The 13,457-nt window shown below is 45.9% G+C and overlaps 1 protein-coding gene across 1 annotated transcript; it reads left to right on the forward strand.

Moving 5' to 3' along the window:
• Positions 1-7,278: 7,278 nt before the first annotated feature.
• b3gnt2b (UDP-GlcNAc:betaGal beta-1,3-N-acetylglucosaminyltransferase 2b) lies at positions 7,279-13,035 on the forward strand (the record flags this gene model as incomplete). Its single annotated transcript, XM_080848904.1, has 2 exons — positions 7,279-7,366; positions 11,796-13,035. Exon 2 carries the CDS (start codon positions 11,809-11,811, stop codon positions 13,033-13,035), a length of 1,227 nt encoding a protein of 408 aa, XP_080705030.1. The 5' UTR covers positions 7,279-7,366; positions 11,796-11,808.
• Between the last annotated feature and the right edge of the window lie 422 nt (positions 13,036-13,457).

Genomic DNA, 13,457 nt, shown 5'->3' on the forward strand with positions numbered 1-13,457 from the left:
GATCTCCATTTAAATATGTCTGGCAGGGCAAAGACAAGGAATGTAAATTAGATGTGTGGCTACTGTGGAGATGGAAAGAGAGCTGCTCCCTTTTCCCTCTCAGCTAGTCGGCTGACCAAAGCCAGCCATGTTCTTTCTGTTGTTTCATTCTCTCTCAGAGAGTATCGGCTACCATCACAGCTCTTATATTGAATCAAACATCTGTGGGTCTTTAGTAGCCTGGAACTACTCTAAGTGCTGTGTGATTGGTCGATGTATGACAACTCCGTTCTCTGCATGGAAAAAGAACAAGTCTCCTGTTTCAGTGGTGCCGGGGGCAATATCGAGTAGGTTGGCTCTTCCCGCTCAAATATATACCGACCAAGAAGCGCAAACATCCACTAGCAACAAGTGTCCCAGCTGAAATATGGTTGTCTCTCCAGTGCCTAAAGCAGTCCTTCCTACCCAATGTAGCCTAAACCTATTTGGGTTCAGCGTGTCTTTATCACACCCCTGCTGCGCATCTCGTTTGTTCCTCTGAGGATGGATTTCAGTCTGATGACACGACTGCCAAGCACATTACCAACTCACAGGGGTTGATGTCACCTATGGAAAGCCAGCTAATCCTTACCTTTATCTAGATTAAAACAGACAGTTTAGAATTACCTTTTCAAATATGTGTATTTAGGTCAAATTAAGGATATAGGCCTACATACTTCTGACTGTAGAAAGAAGACAATGGGTCTTTCTTTTGACACATTCCTAAGGTACTGTAGCCTCATGGCTGATAGGCTCTTTTCCGTTCAGGATGGCATCCACCAAAACAGAACCGATCCACTACGGATGAACATATACAGAAACACGACAGGCTCACACAAGATCAAAGCCCAGTACGAACACTGAAGGAAACAATTTTGCAGGTAATCCTGCCTGTCTTTACAGCTGATCTAAATAGCCTACTGGCTGATTATGTTGATAAATACAATGTTTCCATTAACACGTTAAAATATGCACGCATAAGTGTGGATGGTGCTACCTTCTAAGCCAATAGCCTAGTTAAGCATGCAGTGATTGCAGTCAAACTAAATCTAGCCTATTGACTTTTCTGCAATATTGGATAGTTTGCAAATCTTGCCAATAAAACAAATTATTTTATGACCACGTAGCCTACTAATCTAATCGGTATTATGTAGTTTAGTAGATAACAATGGAACTACCTGAATGTTTCACAGAAAACTTCATATTGAACTCATATTGCCTTTGAACAGAAGCAATACTACCACGCGCCACTCTACTCCACCCATGGAGGTATGGATGTGGCTATCAAGTCACACCCATGTGAATCGAAACCAGTCAGCAGCGTGATGACCTAAGGATACGTGTATTTTATATCTGTTCCGAACCTCCAGTCTGAGTTTGAGTCACACCGTTCAAGACTTGTTTCTAACATCACAAGGAGTTGGTCCAGGATTTCTGCGGTAGCCTAATTCACTGGCAACGTAGTTACGTGCGAAGTGGATGTTTCTGTGATTTCGCAGGAGGTACAGTCTGGTTTTATTATTCTCTGTTTACAGCAAGGCAAGTTATCAGACATGTGACTATTTACAATTGAAGACGGTTGAAAAAGTATAACGTTACATTGGGCGGCCACAAACCTGTTGAAATGATGACCTCAATAGGCAACAGTGCGTACATCGATATTTTGGTGTTTCCCTGGCGCAACATAAGTAGCAAGATTTGCGAAATTCAGAGTTTAACAAGGAGAACTTCGCTTTAGTAACATTCACAGTTCTTTGCTGGCGCTAACATACAACTGTGAAGATACCGTTAATGTTGGTTTATCTGCGTTATTTTTTCCCCGTTCGACAATGTATACGTTCGCTAATTTGATTTGACGACCCAGCTATCGTTAGCAAGCTATCCTAGCTGAGAAGTTTGTTTTAACGTGGCTAGTTTACCGCCTCTACAGGCGAAATCTTAATCAATTTAGCTTAATAGCTTCAGAGAATACGGTTAATTATAAAGGCTAATTTATCTAACATTATGTTTAGAGGCTAAGGGTGTGTAATAAAAAAGTCAATTTATTTAGGATATCTTAAGTTAGCCAGTTTTGCTAACCTTGTCTAGGACAACTATAATTTAAGTTAGTCTAACGTTAGTAAATTATCAATCTATAAGTTAAATGAACACTAACTGCCGTCATTTGTTAACTTTATCAGAAGGTCATAGCTATCACCGTTAGTTAGAATAGGTAACTTTAACGTTAAAGATTAGTTAAATCATCCCCTAACACGTTTCATTAAAGTTTTTCTCCTATTGTTTTGAAATTATAGACAGTTCAGTTACTAGGTGGGTTTCCATCCCATGTTTTAATGCGCATTTTCTCTATGCGAATATAGAGAAATGTGCGTTAAAACATGAGATGGAAACCCACCCAAAGATGTCTGTGTTAACCGATACGATTCATGTATATTACGATAGGTAGCTAAAGGCATAACTAAATGTTTATTGAAGTAAGGAAAGAAAGGAATGTATCTGAATAGCTTGATTCATATATCATTAATATTCACGCTAGTCTACGCTAGAAGAAGAAAACGTTTTTAATTTTGAGGATTTCGTGTTTCCCCCCCACATTAAACCGTGATCGAAACTTTTTGATTTAGGCAACTAGTAGTTCAGTTAAAGTTATCTTAGGTTGCAAGTTGTGAATGACTAAGAATTTAATCTATGGACGTTACTGCAGCAGCTGTTTGTTAGACCAGGTTGTTCAAAGGTGAACAGAGTTCTGACACATGTCAATAAAGAACAGAGGCCCTTATAGAATTGTGACGCCCTAATCTGAAAGATCACTTAAAGCCACAAACAAAGGGAAATGTCCACAGTGTATGTTGGGGGGGGGGGGAAACCCTCCTCGTCAACACCAAGAGAAAGGTCTTGTCTAATTTTAAAATGGCTGTCCCTCATAAGTGGCCTTTTCATGACCTTATGGGGAACCTTGGTGGCATGGTTGCTTAGGTGATGTGATGGAAGACATGGAAAGGAAAGCTCATCTCAGCAGCGGTGTCCTTCCCTCTGCTACCTGATGTTTGCTCCCCACCCTTGGCATTGGGTGGAAAGGTTCTCCGAAGGGTGGGCAGATGCCAGGCAGCACCCCTATGCGTTTTCCCCATGGTCGTGCTACACCGTCTGTGTCACTTGGGCGCAGAATGTTTGCGCCTGTGTGAGTGTCACTTTTCTGGAATGCGTGACTGAAAACGGGGCGTATGTGAAGCTTTGCCCGCAGCTGGGTAAGCGGCCAGAGCCTTATTAAAACTGCATATCTCAGCTATTTGGAATAGCTTGTCCTGGCATGGGGTCAAAAGAAACGTTCGTGGGCCATTCTTTACATTTCTCTGTGGCTGGGCAGGAAAGGAAGAAGCCCTTCTTGGCATGGCCTTCCCTCCTTTTCGGTATTTTCCCTGTAGTGCTTGCATGCCTGATGTGAAGGGCATAAACCAGGAAATGGACGAGGAAGCGGGGGTCATGAGAACAAATCTAAACAAAACAGTGAGCGTTCTGCGTTCGTTAGTAATAGTAAAAAGTAAAAGTATAAATCTATGAGGGGATCATTGCTAAATGTGAGCATATTGTAGCTCTGATAATCAACAAGGAGCATTGTCTGATTTACCTGTAAGGCTACTTGAAATGCACCTGGTGTAGCCTTGTGTTCTCCCTCTGCCTGCTCTTCGTCTCTGGCTTAACTGCTGAACAGAGCTGTTTTAGTAACGCTAGTAAAGCACATGGAGTGGCACATATTTTCCTGTGTGAAATCTTTATCTCACTTATGCCTGTCCACTCAGGTTAGGACTGATTCATGTGCTCCTCCATCTCCCAGGGGGTTCACAGCGCACTCGGATCAGCTCGGTTTATTTGCCATGTTGCTGTGTTTCTGTCATGGAAGTCATGACCCCCCCGGCCTTCCTGTCTTCCAGAGGTTTTGTGTTGTGACTGCTCTCACGCCAGTCCTCCTGCCGACTGGAGATACTAAGTGTGCTGACACAAGCACTAACACGCAACGAGGATGAGTCACGCTCGTCGTGTTATTTTGAGACCTTTCTTTCTTTCTTTCTTTTTCTCTTTCTCGCAGTCACCCCTTCCTTTCCTGCCATTCACCCTGCCCCTTTAATTCTTTTTCTCCTCTGTGTTCTTGCGCTCGCTCCTTTTCTCCTCCCTCTCCTCTCCTCTCCTCTCCCTATCCCTCTGTCCTTATAAACCTACAAAGGCCCAGACTAGGTGAGGGCTTCCAATGTCATGTCATTGGTGCTTTTTATGTGTTGACCTAGACGAAGAGTCATGGCAAGGACCAGCATGCCTTGCCACTCGCTGGCTAGGTCAGCAAAAGATTCTCTCAGGGAAGTGGGCATAGAATAGTCTCAGTCTCTCTCAATCTCTCTCTCTCTCTCTCTCTCTGTCTGTCTTTGTCCGTGTCTCTCTCTCTCTCCTATTCTCCATCTCACTTTTCTTTCACTTTGCCTTATCCCCTTAATCTCAGCCAATTTCAGCTTGACTGTACAGGGTGCAGTGCAGTGCAGTGCCCCTTCTCTCCGAGCTCTCTGCAGGCTGATGGTATTACAGCACAAGCTGCCTTGTGTGACCATGTTCTTGTGGTGCCAGAGAGTCTGTCATCACCAAACATGATGCTGCCCACATGAGCACGCATGTTGCTTTTCTATTTCTCTCCTGCAGCTGGACTGACTGACTGTGTGTGTGTTTTTTTTGTTTGTTTGTTTGTTTGTTTGGCTGTGCATGAGGAGTGGAAAGGTTGCCAGCTGTCTGTGTGACTAGTAAACTGTCGTCCACTAAATAGTGGTCTTTTTTCAAAGGGTCATTTTAGTTTTTTTGTGAGACTGAAAGGACTGACTGAGTGAGTCATGTCATCTTTAAGTGGGCAAACCAGACACAAGCACACACTGCAAAGACATTGCATTGTTTCTGGGTTTTTGTCAATTGTTCGTGTCTAAACATTAAGCCGGATTGTTTAAAAACAATGTGCTCCACTCTGACCAGATCAACAGATTCGTCACCTTTCCATTTGAAAAGACATATTTGACTTTTTGATGTTTGCACAGTGGCTTAATGATTAACAGAGGCCAGATAATAGTCAGGGTTTGGGAAAACATGCAGAGCACATGTTATTTGATGAGAGTCTGCACACAGAGCTACAGTGGTTCTGGATTGGCACATTTTCTGGAAAAAGACAGGGTGTCGTTCTCCATGTGTACCTTCGACAGTAGAATTGTAAACACATTAAAGGAGACTATCACTTGTGCTTATCCAAAGACTTCGACGTGGTTTGTGTTTTGGTTTCTTAAGTTGATCTTAAGAAAGAGCTTTAACACAAAGGGGGGAGAGTCAAACCTTCAGACAGACGGTACGCTTGATTCACATTTAGTCTTTAATATGCTTTGAGTTTACAAATTATCAGACCAGATTATTATTATTATTATTATTATTATTATTATCAGACCTTTACAAGAAAACAAAACTGACACCCCTGAGCACATGCCACAATGGAGCTTTGTTTTTTTCTTCTCATGAACAGCAATTTGTTGGAAGAGCAGTAGTGCCTCATTATTTATTATCTTTTTCAGTCGTTTAACCTAAAAAATATAAGAAGTCAATTTCCCGTGGTATCCCCAACTTTTGCATACAGTTGAGATTGCGGTATTACAACACATATGAAGAGGAAGCTGTTAGTCAGCCACGCCTGTGAGGGCCTGTGGAGTGGATGTGGTGATCAACCTCTAATACCAGTCAAGTTCGCTTCAGTTCTTTGGAGTGAAACACTTATAGCCTAAGCAAGTATAAGATTATACTGATTTGATTGCAACAAGCATGCACAAGTATAATGTTTGAGTATAATATATGCATAAGTATAATATATACAAATTTTAACATTAGAATACTTTTATAGTTGATGAAATTCATTCTGAATTTATAAGTCTTGAAAGCCTAGTTTCACAGGCTCAGTTTGGATGGAAATGGTCCCACAGAGAAAGCCAGGCAGACAGATGAGCATTGTGAAGAGAGGGAGAGAGACAGACAGAGAAGACCAGAGAGAGATTGGAGAGACTTAAGTGTCTTAATTGTGTGTTGTGATGGAAACGGCTTGGGATCTGGATGCAGTGGACAGACAGATTGGTGCCGGCCCTGCCCTCTCTGCTCTCCCCACTGCAGGCCCTCCATTCTGCCCACTGTAGACGCTGTGCCCTCCACGCTGCCCACTATAGTCGCTGTGCCCTCCACGCTGCCCACTGTAGATGCTGTGCCCTCCACGCTGCCCACTGTAGACGCTGTGCCTTCCACACTGCCCACTGTAGACGCTGTACCCTCCCCCTTGCCCACTGTAGACGCTGTGCCCTCCACGCTGCCCACTGTAGACGCTGTGCCCTCCACGCTGCCCACTGTAGATGCTGTGCCTTCCACACTGCCCACTGTAGACGCTGTCCTAATGGCCCTCTCTGCTCTCCCCCACTGCAGGGCCTCCACGCTGCCCACTGTAGTAGACGCTGTCCTAATGGCCGGGAGTCGGGTTGCTACCTTGTGCTGAGCTCGCCCCTACAGCAGGCGCTGCTCAGCTTTTCCTCTGTTTGTTTTAACCAAGATGGCCGAACTCCACGGCAACAATGTGTACTCTGTCCCCTTTTTCTATTAACCCTCCCCCCCTGCCTTTCTCTTTCTGTCTTCCATCTGTTCCAGGTGTCTAGGGGTCAGAGTGAAGTAAAACGAGATGGGCTGCAGTTCTCATAGACCTCTTTTTTTTGTTTTCTCCTTCTCTCTCCTTCTCCTCTCTCTCCCTCTCTCTCTCTCTCACACTCTCTCTCACTCTCTGTGTCTCCATCCTTGCCCTCTGTCTACATCTCTGTTACCAAAGCTTGTTCATCATAGCAGACTTGTGTGGCTAAGCTCAGTGATGGGAGTGGTGCTTGCTAATCAGTGCCCTCCTTTCTCTCCTGGGAGAATGTAAATGTTGGCGTGGGCAGCTCTGCCTCAGTTATGTAATACATACATCATTGTGTACTTTAATAGTCTGGCCACCTGCCGGCTGCCACCTGTGCTGTGGTGAAAAGGTGCTACTCTTGTTGACACAAGTTGTTGTTGTTTTTCTGGTCGGTGTCCACAGGTTGCTGCTGAGCTCCAGCTCCAGAGCTCCCCCTGTCCTCACGCACACTCTTCTCCTCCCCCCCCCCCCCTCCACCACTGCCAGCTCCCCCATCCCCGGCAGCATCCGATTCCAGCCCCATGCAGAGCCTGAGGATGGGGTAAAGGCGCGAGCGACGCACCTCACTGACCTAGAGGAGGAGAAGGAAGAGGAGGAGTGGAACACCTGAACATTACCAGTGGCCAGGTGAAGAAGCTGTCTCTCTTTAACAACCTTTGGAGGGGGGGGGGGGGGGGGGCAATTGATGTATCTCTGGTCTGCTGTATCTTATAATCGTATTTTATGGCTGTGTTGTAAACATTGATTCATTTTACTGGCCTCTGCCATAAGCTTTCCAAACTTTTTTTGTGGTTGTGCGTGCACATGCTGCATGCTCATATCTTACATGTAAGTTGTCTTGGAGTGAGAGGAAGAGTGTGTGTGTCTGTGTGTGTGTCTGTGTGTGTGTGTGTGTGTGTGTGTGTGTGTCTGGTACATCCACTGGACTGCTCCCCCCTCTCTGAAAACGGAGATGGAAGGCCACTTGAGGCATCTGTGTTGCTAGGCGGCGGCGGAAATGAAACAAAGGATGTTTAGACAAAGCGCAGGTGGAAAAAAAGAACAGTGACTGAGAGGGAGGGTGGGAGGAAGTGAAGAGATCGAGGTAGTAGATGAGACGCTTACTGAGAAGTGAAAGGGGGGGAAGTCGGCTGTGAACAAACGTGTTGAAATGTGGAACCAGGTACAACTGAAATGAGGTTCAGGGGTTTTACGAGAAAGTGAAAGGCTGTTTGTGTAGGTAGTTGATTTGCATAATGACAATGTGATAAGATGTGTGATGTTAGTCACTCTGCCCCTACTTGGATGTTAAAAAGAGGAATTGGAAGTGATACTAATCAAGATAATAACCCTGAGATATTAAATTTAAATAATTTTAGAGACCTATTAAATAGTTTTCCATTGTCCATTCAAGCTTTTCCCAGACATGCTTCAGTGTTGCTTTCCATAACCTCCAGACTGTTTTTGAAGCTCCATTCACATACGAACTTTGTAACAATGGCAGGTTTTAAACAACCCAAAACATATATAACAAATTTCCAATTTGACAATTCCTGCTTGATATATGTGACTGTTTCTAATGACCGAGAACAGAACCCCATATTCAACTACTACTAATAATCCCTGATCACGAGGTTAGTATAACTTAGCATCATTAACTATTTCAAATTACTATTTCAAATTACACCTAGAGTCTTAAATAAGATGTTTAACCCACCCCCCCTTTCATCTGGGGTGATAGCACTAACATTCCTCCCTACTGATGATTTAAAAAAAACTAAAAATCCAGTCTCTCGATATTTGCTTTAAACTCTCAGTGCAAAACATTGTGGATTCTCCCCTTAAATGGTTCACTGAGCGGTTTCTTATAATATTAGATTAAAAGTTGAAGTGTACGGAACACTTTGTACACTACACTTGCAAGCGTTTCTTTTTTAAAATTATGGCTAAAAGTGTCAATTGGCTGTAGGAATTACTTAAAATTGTGATCTTGCAAGGGTTTGTTGTGATTGTTGCAGCCCAAAGGAACTGAATAAGCTGTGATTTGAAATCCTGTTTAAATCGATTAAGGTTATTTAAGTGTAATGTGGCGACGCGCAGACTTTTCCGTACACACCGTTAAGATTGGCTTCCAATCTCACTTGACGCCAGTACAGCATAATAACATTTAAAAAAAAAGGGTCTTTCAATATACGTGGGAGTGAGACATTAGTCAAGCTCTGTATTCGTGGTGTCTGACTGATGTCTTTATGGAGCATCAGTGAATAAGGCCCAAGGAGGGGACATGGTTTGTTTTACTGTAGGCGGCTGTGTCAGAGAGGTCCTGGGAGTCACAAGGGCTCGACGAGAGGCAGAGCTGAGCTGAAAGAACCCCTCTGTTCTCCGGGATTGTCTGGGATGTTCTGCTAGTGTTGCCTCCTTTCCCATTTCAAAGGCGTCTTCATGGTGGGCCCAGACACTTATATTTTTCCCCCACTTTGAAAAGACTTTTAGCAATGTAGTCCCAGGAGCTGTCGTTGAGGCCTTGGGCCAAATCATGAGTGTTTGTGCTTGTTTTGTTTGACAAGCTGCTACAGTATTGTGTGTGTGTGTGTGTGTGTGTGTGTGTGTGTGTGTGTGTGTGTGTGTGTGTGTGTGTGTGTGTGTGTGTGTGTGTGTGTGTGTGTGTGTGTGTGTGTGTGTGTGTGTGTGTGTGTGTGTGTGTGTGTGTGTGTGTGTGTGTGTGTGTGTGTGTGTGTGTGTGGTCATCGTCGTCACACAGTGATCCAGACTGTGGCCTGTGTTCAGACTCGGACCCGGATTCCCCGACAGATGCGTCTGTCACCTTTCTGGCTCTAGTCAACTGACAGCTACCCTCTTCCCTTTCGAAACCAAATGATGTAGCCTTACAGTGATCTAAAACTTAACAAGTTATGTCGCTAATCCATACATTCAGTAGAAAAGGGCTTAGGTGAAGTGTCTGTGTGTGCGTTTCTATCTGCGTCTGCTGCAGGGCAATGATGCATCATGAACAGAGATTAGAGTCATGAGGGTGGACAAATTGAGAGCGCATGAGACCCCTCTTCTTGCCCTGTACCAGCATCAATAACAGCAAAATGAAAAACTCTTATGCTGTCAATAAGTGACAACAACAGGATCCCCCCCCCCCCCCCCCCTACATGTTTCACAGTGAACCACATTTTTTTTATTTTTTGGTCCTGTCATTTCACGTGATCAGGCTGTATCTAGTGAGACATCCGTTTCAGCATAATTTTGAATACCCTTGTCTAAAGAGAAACGAAACCAAAGCCGGAGGGGCTAAAGGCAGCGCTTTCGTTATGAGTTTCAACATCTTGCACCCACAGAAAACATAACTTGCTCAGAGTCCGCCGTCCTCGGGGGGGCTCTGAATAAACTGATGTGTTTCTGTGCTTTAATGCATGCGGGTCATTTAAGGACAGTTTACACACTGGCTTCAGATTGTACACACACCTGAAAGATTGCGTGAGGGAAAAGACATTGGACTTGAGCCGAAAGTGCTGCAGTCTGAAAACAGCCTTACTGTAGCCTCCATGCTGTGGGGTTAGGTGGTTTTGAACACAGCCTAAGTGTAGCCTCCATGCTAGGGTTAGGTGGTATTGAACACAGCCTAAGTGTAGCCTCCATGCTAGGGTTAGGTGGTATTGAACACAGCCTAAGTGTAGCCTCCATGCTAGGGTTAGGTGGTATTGAACACAGCCTAAGTGTAGCCTTTATGCTAGGGATAGGTGGTATTGAACACAGCCTTAGAGAAGCATGCATGCTGTGGGGGTAGGTGGTAGCCTATTGAACACAGCCTTAAGGCCGAAATATACTTCTATGCCTCTGTTACTGCGTGGTAACTCAGTAGACTTGATGGACTCGTTTACGTTTATGGTTCTCGAAGGTTGTGGGTGTTTCAAAGCAATACAAAAAAAAGATGGCGAACCGAAACTCAGTAGATGGTCGTATTTGAACATGAAAGTTGTTTGTTTGACTATTTTTTGCTTAGGTTTTTTAAAAGTTAGAGATCTAGACACTGCAAAGTAAAAACCCTGTTATTGTAACTGAAAAATACGTCTGAGGGGATTTGCAAGGTGTCTGAGCCAGCTTTCTAATGTTGGCATGATGCTACCCACAAGGTAAACAGTGATGTATTGACAGATTGATGGAGACGGATGGTTACAAAATTTGGGAGGAGCACGTCAGGCCACTGGGAGGTGCTCGGAGAGGGTTTGCAACGACGGAGGGGGCTCTCCGTGTCTCTGTGTCTGTGTGAACGGACGAGCATAAGTGCATAGGTGGTTTCGACAACTTTTATATTGACATTTTTTCCGGCCAGTTTGAGGGTGTCGTGTTTTTCAGGTGTATTTATCTAGGCTGTGTGTTTTGTGTGTTTGTTATTGAAGCCTTCCCATTCAGTTAAGATTGGTTCTGTATGACAGTGCCCCTCTCACACTCTCACACACTCGGTTTCTTTCTCTCTTGCTCTCTTTCTAACTTGATGTTCTGTTGTATTCCACTGTGAATAAGATTAGGTTCGACTTGGAGAAAATTTGCTCCATAAACTAAAAACCAGAAAGAAAAAGGCTTGTGGACCCTGAACAAAGGCACAGTTTCTTGTTTTGGCCGTGGTTAAAGAACACAAACACTTTATCTATTAGCCTCCTCCCAGACGGTGAAGCAGAGCCTTCATTCAGGGCGGTTAAGCCAGTTAAGACCGGACACTTCTGCCATTCATGGGTCTGTGCCTCGCCCAGGCCGGCAAGATTGGCCTGAAAAGGGCTGTATTCCTCGGAGAGCTGAAACCATAGTGCAGGCTGTGACGGAAGAGAAGGAGAAGGAGCTTAGGAGGAAGAGGAGCCACTCCCCATCTGATGGCTTGAGTTTAGTGGTCTTGGGTGACTCCTGAACTGTCAGTACTCAGCTAGTAGACAAAGTAGTCTGCGAGTTAGTCAGAAGTACTCTGTTTCTAGAATGACTTCTGTTTCATTTTCTGTTTCATTTTCTTAATTTAAATGTGTATATGCTGTAGAGGACCCCTCTGATTAATGTGTGTGTGTGTTTGTTCTAAGGTTAGGAGAACAAGAGCGATGCATGGGCCACGGCGGAAGATGAAGGTCGCAGGGACCATCATGACGGTGAACATCTTCCTCTTCATCGTGCTGGAGGTGTCGCGCAGCGGTGGCCAGGGCAAGGGCGGAGACAGCAAGCTGAACGTGCCTTCCAAGCGCTTCTGGGCCAGGCTGGCGCCCAGCACCGGCTTCTGGAACCGTGAGCAGCAGAAGCTGGACCTCCTCCACAACCCGGTCGTCACCAACTTCAGCGCCGGGGTGACCGCCGGAGGGGCCCTCCCGTTCGACCTGCTGCCCGACTGGCTCAACGACACAGTGGGCCTGGAGTCGTGTGAGCCGGACCCCCGGGTGGCCCTCCAACTGAAGGACTACAACCAGCTGCCACAGCGCTTCAAGGACTTCCTATCGTACCTGCGCTGCCGCTCCTACCCACTGGTGGTGGATCAGCCACACATCTGCCAGGACGGGGGGCCTTTCCTGCTGCTGGCCATCAAGTCGTTGATGCCCCACTTCGACCGGCGGCAGGCCATCCGCGAGTCGTGGGGCCGCGCGGGGCTGCTGGCCAACCGCACGGTGGCCACCGTCTTCCTGCTCGGCAACGCCACGGCGGAGGACCACTTCCCGGACCTGTCGGCCATGCTGCAGTACGAGAGCGCGGCGCACCGCGACCTACTGCAGTGGGACTACCGCGACACCTTCTTCAACCTCACCGTCAAGGAGGTGCTCTTCCAGCACTGGGTGGACACCAGCTGCCCCCGGGTCAGCTTTATCTTCAAGGGCGACGACGACGTCTTCGTCAACACGCCGCGCATCCTGGACTTCCTCAAGGGCCTGCCGCCCGCCAAGTCCCGGGACCTGTTCATCGGCGACGTCATCACCCACGCCGGGCCGCACAGAGACAAGCGGGTGAAGTACTACATTCCAGAGACCATGTTCGTGGGCATGTACCCGCCCTACGCTGGAGGGGGCGGTTACTTGTACTCGGGGGACCTGGCGCGGAGGTTACACGCGGTCTCCCACCAGGTGGCGCTCTACCCCATAGATGACGTGTACACTGGAATGTGTCTGCGAAAGCTGGGCCTGGCCCCCGAGAAGCATAAGGGCTTCAGGACTTTCGATGTTGAGGAGAAGTTTCGGGGAAACCCGTGCACCTACAAGGGGCTGATGCTGGTGCACCCCAGGACCCCGCAGGATATGATTAAGATCTGGGGCTGGCTCAATGACCCCAAGTTGACCTGTCAGTGATTTTAGCTTGAATGGTTGCCTTTTTTCTTTTTCTTTATTTTTTTTGGTTTTGTCTCTGCTGTATCAACCGCCATGGCATTCTTATGGCCTCAGGGTTGAAAAGGGTCACACTTTGGCAGCTTTACTACAGAAATATAAGTTCACATTATTATTATTATAATTATTATTATTATTGCTCTAAAAAACATCATGACTAAAACCTTACAAACCTCCCTGTATATTATGTCACTGATGTCGACAGGGTTCAGTCTTAAGGTGTTTGTTGTTGTCCAAAGGGGCTCTTTATGGCTCGGGTATTTTGAGGAGATGCAAACCCCCTCACCATCCCCTGGTTTGTCTTTAGCTCACCGTTCAAGGTGGTGATGGTGTCTACGCTAGAGTTCAGCTGGTCTGAGAATGCTATGGTGTCTTCACTTGGTCGC

This window comes from Sprattus sprattus (genome assembly GCF_963457725.1).
Source record: "Sprattus sprattus genome assembly, chromosome: 12".
Classification (NCBI taxonomy): Eukaryota; Metazoa; Chordata; class Actinopteri; order Clupeiformes; family Clupeidae; genus Sprattus; species Sprattus sprattus.